Raw genomic sequence first — 15561 nt, 5'->3', positions numbered from 1 at the left:
TCATGGGAGATACGGAACACAGCGCTTCCCCTCACACACTTGTTTCACGAACTGTGTTGAACCACGATCACTTGATTCCTCTCTCTGCAAGTCGACCTATCTCTGGCCGATACACTCTGGACCAAGCACGCCCATCTCTACCCACCTCTCGATCAAATCGCATACCCCTGGATATCCGCTCCCTACCCCCGCTGCAGCACCGCCTACCGCTGCACCACCAGTGCCTCTGAAATCCCTATAGTCGAACAACCTATTCTCCGTTCCGAAAGCCAAAAAGTGGGCGAAGAGACTATTAAAATGGCCCTCGCAACAGAGGTGAACCAGATAGCCGAACTGAGCATGGTAGATGTGCGCAAAAACCCTGAGCAGCTGCTTGTAGATGTGCTTGGCGGTGGTGAGGAATGTTGGGGGGAAATCACGACTTGCTTTTGTCGGAAAAGTGGATTCGTCCGAGAGCAACCCCCCAACCCAAGTCATGACGTAGTCGATGTACTGCGGTGCAGGCAGCTTGACCTGTTTGCGGTTCTGGTCGATCCACGTGTAGTCGAGACCGGGACCAGCGGACATGGTAGGGTTGTTGGTGACGGTGCAGAACTCGGTGAGGACTCCGTAGAACTGGTTGAGGTTGTTGAAGAAGTCGAAGAGGTTGACGGCGATCCATTCTTTAGGATCGACGTATTTGGGGACGGAGGAGATGGTTTTTAGAGAGCCTTTGACCAGGGAAGCGGTGACGAAGGGGTGGCATAGGTAGAGCGGTTTGCCGTTCGAGCCGAGCGAGAGGCTGGTGGAGGAGGAGATGGGCGAGGTGGGAGAGCGGGGATAGTTGGAGAGCGAGGATGGGTCGAACGTGGGCATGTTGGGATGGGTCGGTGATTTCTTGGGCCGTGAATTTCGACCCATGGATCGGCCTAGTGAGTTGAAGAACGACATGTTGACGAAGAAGACCGGCCGATTGAGCGCAAAGGATGTCTATGTGGTCGTTCCTTGGAGGACTGTGTTGCAGTGTGTGTGTGTGCCGAGACCGTGTCCAGCAGGTGCGCGCGAGACAACACTCTTGTCTGTGCTGGGAATGATCCTGATGCGAAGATGAGCTTCCAAGATATGATCGTGTTTGCAAGTCAAATGGGGAAGGAATCCAGGCGAAGATGCGGTCAAGGTTGTTGAAGACGCTGGTGATGGAAGATGATTAGCAAGACGGCGCGCGGCAGAGGTCTCGGACAGAAAAAAAGTGTTGGTTGCGAGCTCGACGGGCGCGTGCGTTGCGGTGTGCGTCGGTGCGTTGGTGCGCGGTGGCTCGGTGATGCGCTGTCGTTTCCGCCCGAATTTAACGCTTTTTCTGTGTTCTCCAATCGGGCCGATCCAAGCTGATCAGACCGAACGAAGAAGACGCGTCAGAGAGCCAGCTCAGTGTCGGTTGATCTTTTTTTGCTGCTAAGCGCCTGCATGCAAAGAAGCGGATTCTCTCCACATGGAAAACCGGAAGAGCCGCGTCAACTCGACTCGCATGCAACTCGACAACTCAGCCTTTCTTGCTTGTTCTACATAAAGGTACGCAAAAGAGCTCTTCCTTCCGCTCGTCTACCCTGCTTCGCACTCCGGTCAGCACATTTATTCTCTCACAATGATCACCGTCATCACCGAAGATGATCGTACCTTCCCCATCGACGTCGACGCAAGCATCGAGCTGGAGAACCTCAAAGCGTTGCTAGAAGTCGACTCCAACATCCCCGCCGAACAGCAGCAACTGTTGCACTCTGGGAAACCGTTGAATGACGGCAAAGCAACACTTGCCAGCTGTGGAGTCCAGAACGACGATCTGCTCATCCTTCGAGATGCTCGACAAGCGTCGTCCGCTTCTGCTGCACCTTCTGCTGGTGGTGCCGGTTCGTCTGGTGCGAGAACCTCTTCGGCTGTTCCAACGTCAGAATCGCAAGCGGCGGAACAGCTCCGACAGCAGATCCTCTCTGATCCAGCTGCGCTCTCGATGCTTCGTGCCAACAACCCGCTTCTAGCCGACGCAGTATCCTCCTCCCCCACCCGCTTTCTCGAGCTTCTGCGCGCACAACGCGACGCCATGCAACAAAACGAACCGGTCGACGAGTTCGACATCGACGCACAACGACGCATCGAAGAAGCCATCCGTCAACAGCGCGTCATGGAAAACCTCGAACACGCCATGGAGTACTCTCCGGAATCCTTCGGTCGCGTCACCATGCTGTACGTCGACTGCAAAGTCAACGGAACCCCCGTCAAGGCGTTCGTCGATTCGGGAGCGCAGGCTACGATCATGTCGCCCGAGTGTGCGGAGAAGTGCGGCATCATGCGTCTGCTCGACACGCGCTTCGCAGGCATCGCAAGGGGAGTCGGAACCGCCAAGATTTTGGGTAGAGTGCATTCGGCACAGCTGCAGCTGGGGAAAGGATTGTTCTTGCCGTGCAGCTTTACGATCATGGAGGGCAAAGGGGTGGATATGCTGTTTGGGTTGGATATGTTGAAGCGGTATCAGGCGGGGATTGATCTGGGCAAGAACGCGCTGGTGATCGGGGGTGAGGAGGTGAGGTTCTTGGATGAACACGAGCTGCCCACAGAGGCCGAGGTGGATGAGGAGGGGAAGGAGAAGAATACGGGGGCAGGGACCTCGGCGGAAGGGGCGGCTAGTGCCAATAGTAACGCCGCGGCGGCGGCAGCCACGGCGGGCAAGTTTCCGGGCGCAGGACAGTCGATCGGTGGTAAGGAGCACTTTGATTCTCATGGATGGAGCTTTTCCCATCCCTCTGCTGGGTCGTCTCAATCCACCGCGGGGAACACGACGGCGTCGACAGTCCCACCGCCATCGACAGGTGGGCCGAGGCAAGCGACGGCGGCCCCACCTGCGTCTGCAACCAAATGGCCAGCTGACTCGATCAGAGCGCTGACGGATCTAGGCGCTACTCAGCATCAAGCTGTCTCGTTCCTAGATGCTGCAGGTGGCAATGTATCGGTGGCGGCTAGCTTGCTTTTCCAGCAGTAACTTACACACTCACATGAACAATAGCGATTTCCTTTTGCGATGAACACCGCACAGTGAAGAGAGAGAGAGATATTGGTGGAGTGGAAAAAGTTTTTCTCAGTGGTGGTGAATGTCTATCGTACAAATTCCTATGCTGCTCCGTTCACTGAGGTTTGGCTTCTTCAGCGGGTTGTTGACCAGGCTTCATGCCGCCGGTGAAGAAGCCCCAGGTGTTCATCTTCATCTCCCTGATCTGCCTATCCTGCTCTTCCTTGGCCTGCCTCCTCAGCGCCTCTCCGTTCTCCTTCCAGTACTTTTGATCCTCCAGGAACGCCTGGACATACCTCTCCCTCTCCAGATCGTACATGGTCTTATCCGCGGGCAACCCGGCATTCGCACTCCTGCTGACCCCACCGAATACGCTGCCGAACTTGCCCATCCTCTCGACCCTCGCCTTGTTCTCCGCCAGCTCGCGTTCTCGGATGGCAGCGGTACGACGTGCGTGCTCGGTAGGGATGTGGGTTCCAGAGTAGGCTTTGATGGTGTTCCTCACATCTTCGATGTTGTAGATGCCGATGGCTTCGAAGAAGGGGATGAGGCCGACGAGTTCTCGATCGTCGCGTTCGCCCTTCCAGGGCTTGACGAGGATTCCGTTCTCGGGATGCAGGTGGAACGAATCCGGGTTGGTGTCCACGACGACGACTTTGGAAAGATCGCGATTGAGGTGGTTGAGGTCCTTGACGAGTTTGCCATCGACGGTCCTGCAGGATTCCTTGAACAGAGTGTAGGCGACGAACCTACGATCCGGATCCAGCTTTTCGATGATGGGCCCGGCGGTGAAGAAGGGTTGGGTGGTGAACAGGACGATCTCGTAGAATTGGGAGAGGTAGCCAAGGAAATAGTCGAGACCGGGTCTCTTTGCCGTACGCCAGCCGTGCTCCCTGGACCATTCGGAATGCACCAAGAGGTCGTCGATATCGATCACCATGGTGAAAGGTCGAGAATAGGGGAAAGGGAGAGGATCGGGTAGGAGCTGTTCGAACAAGGGCTTGTTGTAGTCCTCGTACATAGCATTGAGTCGCAGCTTGATTCGACCGAGGAAGTTACCGGCGTCGGGAGAGTCGGCGAATCGTGCGGCTTCAGCATCAGAATCCCACGGACGACCGAGGTTGTAGGCGGATAGACCGGATCCGAGGAGGACGAAGGCGGTGAGGATGCGAACCGTGTTCTGACGACGTCGTTCGATCGACGACATGCTGCGTGCACCCGTCTTGGCTTTAGCGCCGGTGCCGGACTTGCCGGAGCTCGAGGCGGATTCTTGGGCTTCTATGAGCTGGGAAGCGCGCGGTGTGGCGGAGGTATCAATGTCGAAGAGGGAGGAGCCTCTGGGTGGCAGCTCGGGCTCGGATTCAGGATGAGGTTGGGATGCAGCATCGTTGGAGGTCTCGGATGTGGAGGCGTCGGCTGGTTTGGATGATGGTTGCGACGCCGATGACGGTGGCTTGCTTGAAGATGGAGGCGTGGCGAGGAATCGAATGGATGAAGGCGCAGCGATTGCTCCAGGTAGAGTAGAAGCCCGAGGAGCGACGGATGTGCGCGCTACTGCACGAAGCGCTTGCCTTGCGGCCATATTGAACACCATGACGTGCGAGAGTGTGTATGCAGCGATGATCTTGACACTGGTTGGTCGAGGGAAGCCAGAGCTACGAGTGCTGTTTGCTGTGATGCGAGCCGCAGTGTTGGCGGTAGATGCGCGAGTTGGTGATCAGGATGATGATGGAAGTCGGACAAGGTCAAAAGTGGAGAAATCTTGTCAAATCAATTTGTGCCGATTCACTCGGACAGAAGCAAGAAGAAACAGAGAAAAATCGGAAAATCGTCAGCGCCAAGGTTATGCACTTCTCAGCATAGCACAGCACAGCGCAGCACAGCGTCACCCACAAAGTCCAATTCCAGCTCCATTCTGCCCGATTCATCCGAAAATCGCCATTTTCTTCTTGACAGCGATTTATTGGACCCTTTCTTGCTCCTCGTCCTCCTCGTTTTCCTTTCCAACAACACCATCCTCAACATAGCTGCTACAAAATGACACCAACACCTCCCTACATACCACCGTCCTTCGGTCAGCCAGGCGTGAGTATATCCTATCGACCGAAACATCTTCTTCCCTCATCCTCCACGTCCACTCTCCCGATCATCACGGTCTCCGTCCCACCCGCTTCGATCCATCACATCTTCGCCCATCGACAATGGCGAGCAGGGATGCTCATGTCCGACGCACTCGCCTCTTCCGCCTTCCCCACATCCAATCGCTCCATCCTCGAGCTCGGTGCTGGTACCGCTCTACCTTCCATCACCGCCTCCCTCCTCGACCCACCGCCTTCCGTCGTCGTTGCCAGCGACTACGACGAGCCTCTCCTCGTCAAAGAGTTGAGAGACAACGTCAGGCGTAACACTACGACGGCGAAAAAGTGCAAAGTGGTGGGCTTCATCTGGGGGAAGGATACCGAGGAATTGATGGATTGTTTGCCAGCCGGGGAGAAGGGGTTTGATTCGATCCTCTTGGCCGACTGCATGTGGGATCCGTTGAGTCATGCGGATCTGTTGAAGTCGGTGTTGAAGGTGTTGAAGAGGGATAGGAGAGCGAGGGTGAATGTGATTGCTGGGCTGCACACAGGCAGAGAGAAGGTGACGGGCTTTATCAGAAGAGCGCACAGGGCTGGGCTGAGGCTGGCTCCTATCGAAAAGCCGGATGCATGGCCAGCTCTGACATCGGGCATGAGCACAGACGACCCGGACGTGGGGAGGGCAGGGAACGAGGCTTTTGCTGATGCGAAGGATCGCATTCTCGAGCTAGAGGTCTGCGGGAACACTCCGATCCAACAATCGGCTACCGACTCTGCGGACACTCAGGAGGAAAAAGGCACCCACGACGACGGCGACGAGCCCAGGCTGACCGGCAATAGACGAAGCTTCCTCATCGAAGGATACGGCCAAGACACAGAGGGGGACGTCAAGCTGCGCAACCGCTGGCTGACCGTCTGGAGTCTTGAGTGGGCTCAGCCTTGACCCCATCACCGCCGAGCTTCGCCTTCGAAGAACTCCGCCACCACCGCAGTCCTCTACAGTAATGGGAATCATCGATACCGAGAACACCTTTTGTTGACTGTGTCCATTCTTCTTCTGCTTTTGCCTTTCTCTTGCTGCCGCGTGTTGAAATACAGTGTACGAGACTGGCTACGATGCCTCTGGTCGTCATGGCCGCTGCGACTGCGAGGCGGTCGATGATGATCTCGACACGGACCATTGCAACACAGATGGCTGGACATTCTCTAACAAGGGCAATCACGAAACCTTCCCCTTCCCCATCCCACTTCTCGCGCTCGCTCCCACTCCCACTCCTGCGAACTCGACCTTCAACACCTCTCTCCCGAACACTCAGCACCACGCCTCACCTCTCCAACAGCAGCACCCCCTCTCCCCCTCCCCCATCCTCATCAGACTCCAAGGTGCTAGCAACCTACACCGGCCCCCTCTCGCGAACGTTCACCCGGCTCAAACTGTTCTCCCTCGGCTCCCTCGGACTAGCCACCATCCTCACTCCCATCCTTTTACTCGCACCCGGCGAGATCTCGCTGATCGGACGGATGGGACTCTCCCTCACCGCGCTCGCCACCTCCGGAGTTTCCACCGCACTGATCGCGTGGATCGGAACGCCGTACGTCTCTTCGATGCGACTCGTCTCCATTGCCTCTCAAGAACCGGTGATGGAACTCGATACGGTATCGTGGAACCTTCGCGCGAGGAAGACGCTTGTGTATGAACCAACATTCTTGCGCCCTACGAGTAGACCTTTCGCCTCATGGGAGATCACCAACACTCCCCCCGCCATCACTACTGGTGGTGTTGAAGGGATGGTGGAGAAAAAGATCGCGGAAACATTCGATGTCAAAACCGGGAAAAGTTTGGGCGAGTGGATTGTAAAGTACAATTCGGAGGTGAAGCAGAAAGCCGAGCAAGCAGGGGAGTGGAAGACGGTAGGAAAGGTAGAGGTCAAGGGTAAACCGACGAGATACTTTAATGTTCATGAGGAGCTGCTGGATGAACATTGGCAGGTGCTGGGTTGAAGTTGGAAGGAAGCGCAATCAAGTTTCCCAGTTGCAGTTTTCTGATAGGATTCGTGTGAGTGCGTGGACCGAGGCCGGTCAAGATTGTGAGAGCGAACAACGTCCCGAGCTCACACACGATCACAACCCGTCCAGCTGTACCGTCATGAGGTACAAGTTTTGCATTTGCAGCTCATCATTCTGACCTTCTAGTCCAACACAGCACGGCTAGTCCACCGACCTTCCCACCCCATCCACCCAGCTCCTCCACCTCCCACACCCTCCCTTCTACGTCAGACTCTTACCCATGAACCTCCTCTTGGTAAACGCCAACCACCACTTGCTCGCCTGACCATCCACAAACACCTTCTCCACCAACCTGCTCGCCGTTTCCTGTCTCACCTGGGTCAGATAACTCCTCAACGCGTCCGCCTCCGCTCTACCCGCCGGAGCAGCGTACAGACTGTTCAACGGGAAATTCGCATCCCCAGGCAGCGCAAAGCTGTCGACCGAATACGTCGCCAGTTGCTTCTGCGCCTCGTTCGTTGTCCAGGGGATTTTGGACGACGCGATCTTGGTGAGACAGTCCGAGATGAACAGGATCAAGTAGATCAACAGCCGATCGGCGGGACCCTTGATTTCGAAGTTGCGGAAGAGTGAGTTGGCGCGGAAGAGGTCGATGGATTCGTCGATGATGTCCGGACGGGAGGGGTCGACGGGTGGTGGGGCGGGTCCGCGCGTGCGCGAGCGGATGGGCAGGATCGACATGGATCCGATCTGTCGCACCTCTGGCTCGTCGTTGTACGATGAGTGGTAAGCCTGCGATTGCGCGCGAGAGTTGGATCGGGTCTGGTCAGCACAAGGGCAAATCTTTCGAGTTTGGGAAGCGTATAATGAGGATGATGCTTACCGGCATGATGAAAGGTTTGCGGTCAGTTACTGCAGTTTTGAAGAAAGAGTCGCAATGACCAGAACGAGACAATCAAATGGTGTAGAGACGGGTTGGTATCGCCGACAAGTATGCAATGTGCTCGTGGATGCGGTTTGCGATGCTGAGGAGAGCAATGTGCGTGAAGGATGAGGGCGAGGAAGCGGATGTGATGGAAGAGAGATGGACGATGACCGTGAGCGAACCACACACGCACATCTCCACTTGTCTGCCTTCCCAAAGCTGTGCACCGTTTGGCGCCGATTTCCACTTGGATGAAATGGCTCGACCACGCTCGAATTCGTCGCCTTCCTAAAATGTTAGACTTTTCTGCTCCTGCCCATCAAGCGCGGAAAGCGGCATTTGCCCGACCCTTCGTCGTCCGACCCTGCTTCACATTCACATCAGACACCTTCCGACCTTCAACCCTCACTTTGCACATCACCATCTCCTCAACCACAGCCTTCGCCATCCCCTCTGCACTTGCTACCAACCATGTCGCACCTCACAGCACAGATCAACATCTCCGCCTCCCCCACCGACCGTCCCCTACCCTCCACGCCCATCCCTCTCTCCCCCCCATCCGACACCCTCTCGCCATCCACCCAACTGCTCATTCCCCTCTCCTCCTCCCCTTCCTCCACCAAACCACGACACCTCTCCTCCCTCGCAGATTCGATCGACACCGCACGATCCAACATCAACAAAATCCTCACCACCTGGAAAGACTGGTCCGGAAAGGAACACCTCCCCACCCAAAACAATGACGACGATGACAACGACGACGACGATGAAGATCAAGACGAAGAATAAAACTCCTTCATCCAAGAGGAACAGTCACCTTCGCAACACATATACCCCATACTCTCACCCTGTACACTATCAACCCACCCAATCTCAGAACCACAGCTTGTTCGTCCCCACAATCGCACACCCCGAATCACCAACTAACAAAATGAATGAGAAACATAGCTACAATACATAAGAGTACAAACAACCTGAGCCTTACGCGTCCACCACTCAAGCGGTCGTAGAAGCGGGTTCAGCAACACTGGCATCCAGGGCTGGATCGATCGCAGCAGGTGCAGCCTCCGGAGCTGCCGCCGCGGACGCAGCAGCCGGCGTCTCGGCAGCAGCAGCTGCAGCCTGCGTGCTCGACTCGCCAGCCGTCTCGCGCTGGTCCTCACCCTCGTCGTCGATCTCCTTCTTAGTTCGACGCGTGCGGATGGTTCGGATGATCTTGTCCAGCGTCTCTTGCCAGCCGCCCGAAAAGCCCTCGGGCAGGTAGCGCGACTTGATCTGCGCAAATTGCTGCTTGAGCGCCTCCTCGGGCCACTGCCACGTATCGAACGACAGGTCGCCCCATCGCACCGACGCTTCAGTGAAAGTGTCCTGGAAGTTGAGACGCTGCAGCAGGATCAGGTCGTCCTCACCGGGAATCCACACGCTGTTGTCTAGCTCGGCACGCGTCGGGTGGCGCTGGATGCCACGCACCGCCTGCTGCGATGCAGCCGCGGCGGCATCCTCGAGCGAGGTTCCGTAGTCGCGCTTGGGGTTGAGACCGCTGCGATCTACACGCGAGCGGATATTGGAGAACAGGTTCGAATACACCTTGTAGCTTCGCTTGTTGCCCATCATGTTGGCGATGGCCTTCCACGAGATGACCTCGCCCGGGTGCTCCTGCTTGTACTGCTCCAGAGCTGCGATCACTGCCTTGTCCTCCTCGGCGGTCCACGTGGGTCCCTCGGCCATCTCGTCCCTCACCTGCAGCTTGACAAAGCGCGACAGCACGTCCTGGTTCAGACGGCCCAGGCGCTTGGCGACCGAGGCGGCATCTTCGCGCAGCACGCCCATGCGGTTGCGGATCTCAAAGTCCTCGGCGAGCGTGTAGCGTCCCTGCCTTCGGAACTGCGACTTGTTGGTGCGGACGTGCAATCGGACGGCGATGTTGGGACGGCCGTCGAGGCGACCGGCGAGGTCCTTCCAGAGCTCGGTGTACATCCTCTCCCAGCCCTTTTCACGGTAGTTGTAGAGGAGCTCCTGGAAGTCCTCTTCGTTGAGGTTCTTGAGCTTCATGAATTCGGCGATGCCGTTCTTGATGATGTCCTGCTCCTCGGTGGTGAAGCGACCCTTCTGATACTTGAGCCCGATCGTCCTCTCGAGCTTGGCGAGCATGTCGGACGAGTAGACGCGTTCGACGAGCAGCTCGCGGCGCGAAAGACCCTTGAGCTCCTCGATGGCGGCCTCCTCGGACATCTTGGGGCGTCGACCGCGTCGCGATCCGTTCTCGCCGGCGTCACGCTTGGGCTTCTTGACGGTAGGGGGCGCGTTGGGGTCCTTCTTGGGGCGACCACGCTTTCGCTTGATGGGCTCGCCGGTGACGGGGTCGACCGGGGCGGATGTGGGGACAGCAGGGGCAGCTGCATTGGTGGCCACCTGGGTGGGTTGCGTCACGGCAGACTGCTCGGGGACAACAGCGGCAGGAGCAGCCGCAGCGACCGGGGCATCGAGGGCTGTGTTCTCTGCAGCGGCGAAGGAGCCATCGAGGGAAGGGTCGATGGGAAGACGCGTGGCGGACGCGACGGCCGAGACGGCTTGGGCAGCAGAGGCGGCGGCGACGGTGGCGGCATCCTTCTCTGCCTGCTCGCGTTCGAGACGTTCGCGTTCCTTGCGCTCCTTCTTCTCGCGTTTGCGGTCCTTTTTGGCGGCGTCGGTTTCGCCGTCAGCAGCATCGAGCTCTTCTGCCACGGCATCGGCGTCGGCATCGTCGGCAGCAACAGCAGCATCGACGACAGCGGCCTTCTTGTCCTTCTTGTGGCTTTTGTCCTTCTTGGCGGCGTCGGCGGGTGCAGCCGCGACGGGCTGGGATGCAGTGGTGGGAGCCATTGTGGTGCAAAGTCGACAGAACGCGTCGAATCAAACGTACGCGTGCGTGTCGATTGGTTGTCGGATGATCGCGGCGCCAAGCGTCAGGCGTCTCGAGCGATGCTGATGGGGAGAGGGGGCCACGTGCTTGTAGACCAACACGGAGGGATGGATCTGCGAGACGCAATCGTCACTGGTCACTGTTGGATCGCGTCCACCACAACGATGAATGCCGGAAAAAAAGTAAGGGTTCGAAGGTGTTGGTTGGGGAGAGAGGATGGATGGAAATATGGGGGGATGAGATGTGAGGTCTCTGTTGCGAGCTCAGGTTTAAATCAAATTTCGGACGTGCAAACGGCTGAGTGCTGTCAGATCCGCCACGTCTAGCACGGAGTTTCTTGGCGAACCGTGCAGCGATAGACTGGCCTGCTGCCTAGTTTTCACCGACGCGCCCCTTTTTTCTCTCTCTATAGAAGTGAAGAAAATTGAATTGAACCGCGTTTTTTCTGCAGATGTAACAAGCTTGGAGACGGGCGATTCGCCAGTATCTGCGAGTGTGTGTCAGTTGACCAACGATTGAACAATAGAACAGATTCAAAAAGAATTCAATTGAGTCGAGATGGGGGAAATTCGCATCCCACCCAACGGCCAAATGGGGTTGTTGAATTGACCCAGAGAGCAGCGCGGAAATGAAGGCACGACAGGGGCAAGGGACGCTTTTCTGCTTGCAGCAACCGGCGAGCAACCTCATTTATTTAGCTGGCCTGCACAGGGCGGGCGGCGCGATGTCGGGCCAAAACCTGTGTGTGACGTGTGCGAAGAGCTAACATCAAGCTTCGGCTTCAATAACGCATACGCCCAAAGCTATTGACACCGTTCTCCCCCCACCCTCTTTCGGTCGGCTTGCTCCCCGACATAATAGCATCGCGATGTCGATGTCGATCTCAGAAGCTTGATTGGCAGTCGCTGCGATGTAGGCATGCCAACTTGCAGGTGATCTCCCAACAGGTAGGAAAGTAACAAAAGAACCGTCGAGTCGGACCGTCCGGCTGCAGAGACTGCTTGCTCTGTGAATCAGATCGTTGGAATCTCAAAGCGTTCATTCTAGGCGGCCGTCGTTGTGTGTGGGAAGATGGCGAGCGCGGCCTCGGCAGATGAGACAGGACCTCGTTCTGGGCTCGGAATACCCCAGCCTCAGTCTGCTATGATCCTAATCGTCGGTCTGCGGTTGGACAGCGGGATCGGAAGAGCGGCTCGATGCAAGGGCCCCTTCCTTCTGCGAGCGAGCCTTCGACTGTCAAAAAAATATTGCAACTGCAGCGCGCGACAACGCCTTGACCAATTCCAATTCCAAATACTGTATTCGCTACGCCGCTCTGCCAAGCTCAGTCCGCTCGGTTGCGGCTGTCGGAGCTCGATTGTGACTGCCTCAGGCCGCGTTGCGTTGCATTCGCTGCATTGCGCTGTGCTATGCCGAGTTGAGAGTTATGCTGGCCCAGAGTCAGATTTCGCAAGTCTGCGGATCGCTTCCTCCACCCGAATCTGCATTCCTCTACATCGTCAGCACCGTCAACAACATCACCATCACCATCACCGCCTTCTGTACACGCTGAAATACCGAAACACAAAGCTCCGTTCTCGCCGCACCAGCTGCACCCTTGCTCTCTCCAATTGTGCCGCCATCACAGCTAAGCGCAGCCTCAGCATCAGCATCAGCATCCGTAGCAACAGTGATCACATCAAATATCGCAACTATCGAGGCTAAGACCGCGAGCATCGTCCGCGACACCGAACGCGCTTGCTACCTTCTGGTCGCGCTACGCACCGGAGCATAGAGCTCGGGTACCGCAATCGATTCCGCTCGAGGATCTTGCCTTGCACAAGTTAGTTGCAGCCATCAATCTTCGGCTTGCGCTCTCACCATGTCGCAAACGGCAGATTCCTCGCCCAGAGGCTCCAACTCTCCTTCCCCGTATCCGTATCAGGCAAGCGGCGGCGCAAACAATCTCGATAGCGTCATCGCCTCTGCCCGTGCTGGCCCCTCCTCACGCAGGAACCTCCTAGATGCAGACATGGAGGATCGATCCGACTCTCCCGCCGACTTTGCGGCACGTAGAGGCTCTCCGCAACCTCGCGCTCCGCCTTCACCCTCGAGCACCTCGGTATCCGACGATGGCACAGCCCAGGAGGATTTCGCCGACCTCGCCTCCATAGACGACGCCGACACCAAGCGTGGCACCGTCGAACGCGCCTTCGACCCGGCAGCCGTCCGCCTATCTCGTAGAGGCACCCTCATACCCGCATCACCTACCTCTTCCAACGGCACATGGATCTACCAGGATGCGCCGCTCAGTACTGCTTCCAGCCTTCCCCATGAGATCCTTCTCCACATTTTCAAGTACCTCGTCCTCTATCCACCCGACCTCCTTTCCTGTCTGCTCGTCTGCAAGTCCTGGTGCTTGAACGGCGTCGAGCTGCTATGGCACCGACCCGCACTCTTCAAGATATCGTCTTTGTTCAAATTGGTCGGCGTCATTCGCAAGCCAGAGCAGCTCTTCCCGTATGCCAATTTTGTCCGCAGGCTCAACTTCACGCTGCTTGCCAACCAGCTCGAGGACCAGCTCTTCCTCATGATGTCGGCTTGCACGCGTCTCGAGAGGCTCACCCTTACAGGCTGCTCCAACATCACCGATGCCACCCTCGTCAAAGTATTCCAAAACACACCGCAGCTCGTCGCCATCGACCTCACCGACGTATCCGACATTTCCGACGACACGCTGCTCACCCTCGCCGCCAATTCTCCCAAAGCGCAGGGTATCAACTTGACCGGCTGCAAAAAGATCACATCCAAGGGTGTTGCGGCTCTCGCCCGCAGTTGCAAATTGCTAAGGCGCGTCAAGCTGTGCGGATGCGACAGCGTCGATGACGAGGCGCTCCTCGCCCTTACAGAGCACTGCCCTTCCTTGTTGGAGGTCGATCTCATCCACTGTCCCAAGATCTCGGACAAGTCGGTCAGGGAAATCTGGACAAGAAGTTTCCAGATGCGCGAACTCAGGCTAGCTCACTGCGCCGATTTGACCGACAATGCTTTCCCTTCCGCACGCGGCACCACAGGCGTTCCCATGCTGGGCACGTCCCACTCGCACGGCTCGCGTTCGGCCATGGGTGCTGCGTTCGTGAGCGATTCGGCTCCCACGAGTCGAGGAGCATCGCCGGGCGTCGGCATGACGATGGACGCGAGACGCGACACTGGCCTCACACGCTCCGCCAGCATTCCCAGCGAGATTGCTCAAGGTCGTCTTTTCGATCACCTGCGCATTTTGGACCTCACCAGCTGCACCTCGATCTCCGACGACGCTGTCGAAGGCATCGTGGCAAATGTACCCCGTCTCAAGAACCTCGCTCTCACCAAGTGCACGCGCCTCACAGACGAAGCGCTGTACAGCATCGCCAAGCTCGGCAAAAATTTGCACTACTTGCATCTCGGACACGTTTCCAACATTACGGATCGCGCCGTCACCCACCTTGCACGCTCTTGCACCAGGTTGCGCTACATCGACGTTGCTTGCTGCCCCAATCTTACCGACCTGTCGGTCACTGAGATCGCCAACAACATGCCCAAGCTTCGGCGCATCGGTCTGGTCAAGGTGATCAACCTCACCGACCAGGCCATCTACGGCCTGGTGGATCGATACAACTCGCTTGAGCGCATCCATCTCTCTTACTGCGAAAACGTCTCGGTCCCTGCCATCTTTTGCGTGCTGCAAAGATTGGGTCGCTTGACGCATCTGAGTCTGACGGGTGTCCCTGCATTCCGGAGGCCAGAGCTGCAAGCCATGTGCCGAGCGCCACCCAAGGATTTCAACGAACACCAGAGGCAGGCATTCTGCGTCTACAGCGGTAAAGGCGTGCACGATCTACGCAAATTCTTGCAGCGCGTGTACAGTGATGAACAGCTAGCAGCCGAATTCGGCCAGCTCGAGCCGAGGGCGAGGAATGCGCTCGGTGGGCTGGGAGACGCTCCCCTTGGCGGCGCCAACGGACTGGGCAATGGCAACGGTCATCATGCATATCATGCCGCGGCGGCAGCCTTTGGAGGAGCAGCAGGGATACCATTCGCTCAACCTCAGCTTCAGCAAGGAGCGCCACCACTGGGCTTGGTCGGTGCGGCACCGGCGTCAGCGCCCAATGCAGCCGCAGGCCTCTACCCGCCACCCCTCGCTGGCGCCATGGCCGCGGGCGTGGGTGTCCCACGCCGCCGTCAACTCACAGCAACCGAGCAGATGTACTACGAGCAACAGCGCCAGATAGCACGCTATGCAAACGCTCGACGTGCAGCTGAGGATGCCACTCTGCTCAATCGAGCCAGTTCCACCGACGGTGGGAACCATCGCATTCTCACCGAGGCCCAGGAGACGAGAAATCCAGGAATGCCGCTGGTGGCGCCTGCTCAAGCTCAGCCGATGGCCGAAGATGAAGTGTTGGATGAGGGCGACGACGATGACGTCGAGGAGTATGGTACGCCTGAACCACACGATCGTAGCTATCCGCACCAGCAACAGCACCAGCCGCCCACGGTAGTAGCACCGGAAGAAGACATGGTTCCGGACAGGGATGAGCTGCGTGCGCTGAGGGGGGCGAGGTTTGGCGCTGCCTGACCTGGCGTTCTCCCA

The 15561-nt window shown here is 57.5% G+C and overlaps 10 protein-coding genes across 10 annotated transcripts; 6 read left to right on the top strand and 4 right to left on the bottom strand.

The window, feature by feature from the left end:
- Positions 1 to 96: 96 nt before the first annotated feature.
- PHSY_004486 (hypothetical protein) lies at positions 97 to 930 on the bottom strand (the record flags this gene model as incomplete). Its single annotated transcript, XM_012335099.1, has 1 exon — positions 97 to 930. The coding sequence occupies one exon, from the start codon at positions 928 to 930 to the stop codon at positions 97 to 99; it is 834 nt and encodes a 277-aa protein (XP_012190489.1).
- Positions 931 to 1621: 691 nt separating this feature from the next.
- PHSY_004485 (ubiquitin) lies at positions 1622 to 3010 on the top strand (the record flags this gene model as incomplete). Its single annotated transcript, XM_012335098.1, has 1 exon — positions 1622 to 3010. One exon carries the CDS (start codon positions 1622 to 1624, stop codon positions 3008 to 3010), a length of 1389 nt encoding a protein of 462 aa, XP_012190488.1.
- A 142-nt stretch (positions 3011 to 3152) lies between these two features.
- On the bottom strand, positions 3153 to 4631 carry PHSY_004484 (phosphatase; the record flags this gene model as incomplete). The annotated part of the gene is made up of 1 exon (XM_012335097.1): positions 3153 to 4631. One exon carries the CDS (start codon positions 4629 to 4631, stop codon positions 3153 to 3155), a length of 1479 nt encoding a protein of 492 aa, XP_012190487.1.
- A 620-nt stretch (positions 4632 to 5251) lies between these two features.
- On the top strand, positions 5252 to 6058 carry PHSY_004483 (hypothetical protein; the record flags this gene model as incomplete). Its single annotated transcript, XM_012335096.1, has 1 exon — positions 5252 to 6058. The coding sequence occupies one exon, from the start codon at positions 5252 to 5254 to the stop codon at positions 6056 to 6058; it is 807 nt and encodes a 268-aa protein (XP_012190486.1).
- A 215-nt stretch (positions 6059 to 6273) lies between these two features.
- Positions 6274 to 7116, top strand: PHSY_004482 (hypothetical protein; the record flags this gene model as incomplete). Its single annotated transcript, XM_012335095.1, has 1 exon — positions 6274 to 7116. One exon carries the CDS (start codon positions 6274 to 6276, stop codon positions 7114 to 7116), a length of 843 nt encoding a protein of 280 aa, XP_012190485.1.
- Positions 7117 to 7383: 267 nt separating this feature from the next.
- Positions 7384 to 8011, bottom strand: PHSY_004481 (potential Arp2/3 complex subunit Arc18; the record flags this gene model as incomplete). The annotated part of the gene is made up of 2 exons (XM_012335094.1): positions 7384 to 7914; positions 8006 to 8011. The coding sequence occupies 2 exons, from the start codon at positions 8009 to 8011 to the stop codon at positions 7384 to 7386; spliced, it is 537 nt and encodes a 178-aa protein (XP_012190484.1).
- Positions 8012 to 8518: 507 nt separating this feature from the next.
- On the top strand, positions 8519 to 8836 carry PHSY_004480 (hypothetical protein; the record flags this gene model as incomplete). Its single annotated transcript, XM_012335093.1, has 1 exon — positions 8519 to 8836. One exon carries the CDS (start codon positions 8519 to 8521, stop codon positions 8834 to 8836), a length of 318 nt encoding a protein of 105 aa, XP_012190483.1.
- A 207-nt stretch (positions 8837 to 9043) lies between these two features.
- PHSY_004479 (nucleolar protein) lies at positions 9044 to 10909 on the bottom strand (the record flags this gene model as incomplete). Its single annotated transcript, XM_012335092.1, has 1 exon — positions 9044 to 10909. The coding sequence occupies one exon, from the start codon at positions 10907 to 10909 to the stop codon at positions 9044 to 9046; it is 1866 nt and encodes a 621-aa protein (XP_012190482.1).
- A 1111-nt stretch (positions 10910 to 12020) lies between these two features.
- Positions 12021 to 12653, top strand: PHSY_004478 (dinucleotide-utilizing enzyme; the record flags this gene model as incomplete). Its single annotated transcript, XM_012335091.1, has 1 exon — positions 12021 to 12653. One exon carries the CDS (start codon positions 12021 to 12023, stop codon positions 12651 to 12653), a length of 633 nt encoding a protein of 210 aa, XP_012190481.1.
- A 157-nt stretch (positions 12654 to 12810) lies between these two features.
- PHSY_004477 (hypothetical protein) lies at positions 12811 to 15546 on the top strand (the record flags this gene model as incomplete). The annotated part of the gene is made up of 1 exon (XM_012335090.1): positions 12811 to 15546. One exon carries the CDS (start codon positions 12811 to 12813, stop codon positions 15544 to 15546), a length of 2736 nt encoding a protein of 911 aa, XP_012190480.1.
- Between the last annotated feature and the right edge of the window lie 15 nt (positions 15547 to 15561).

The sequence above is a fragment of the Pseudozyma hubeiensis genome (assembly GCF_000403515.1).
Source record: "Pseudozyma hubeiensis SY62 DNA, scaffold: PHS45, whole genome shotgun sequence".
NCBI classification, from domain to species: Eukaryota; Fungi; Basidiomycota; class Ustilaginomycetes; order Ustilaginales; family Ustilaginaceae; genus Pseudozyma; species Pseudozyma hubeiensis.
The sequence above is the reverse complement of the archived record's forward strand: the minus strand, read 5'-3'. Positions and strand labels throughout refer to the sequence as shown.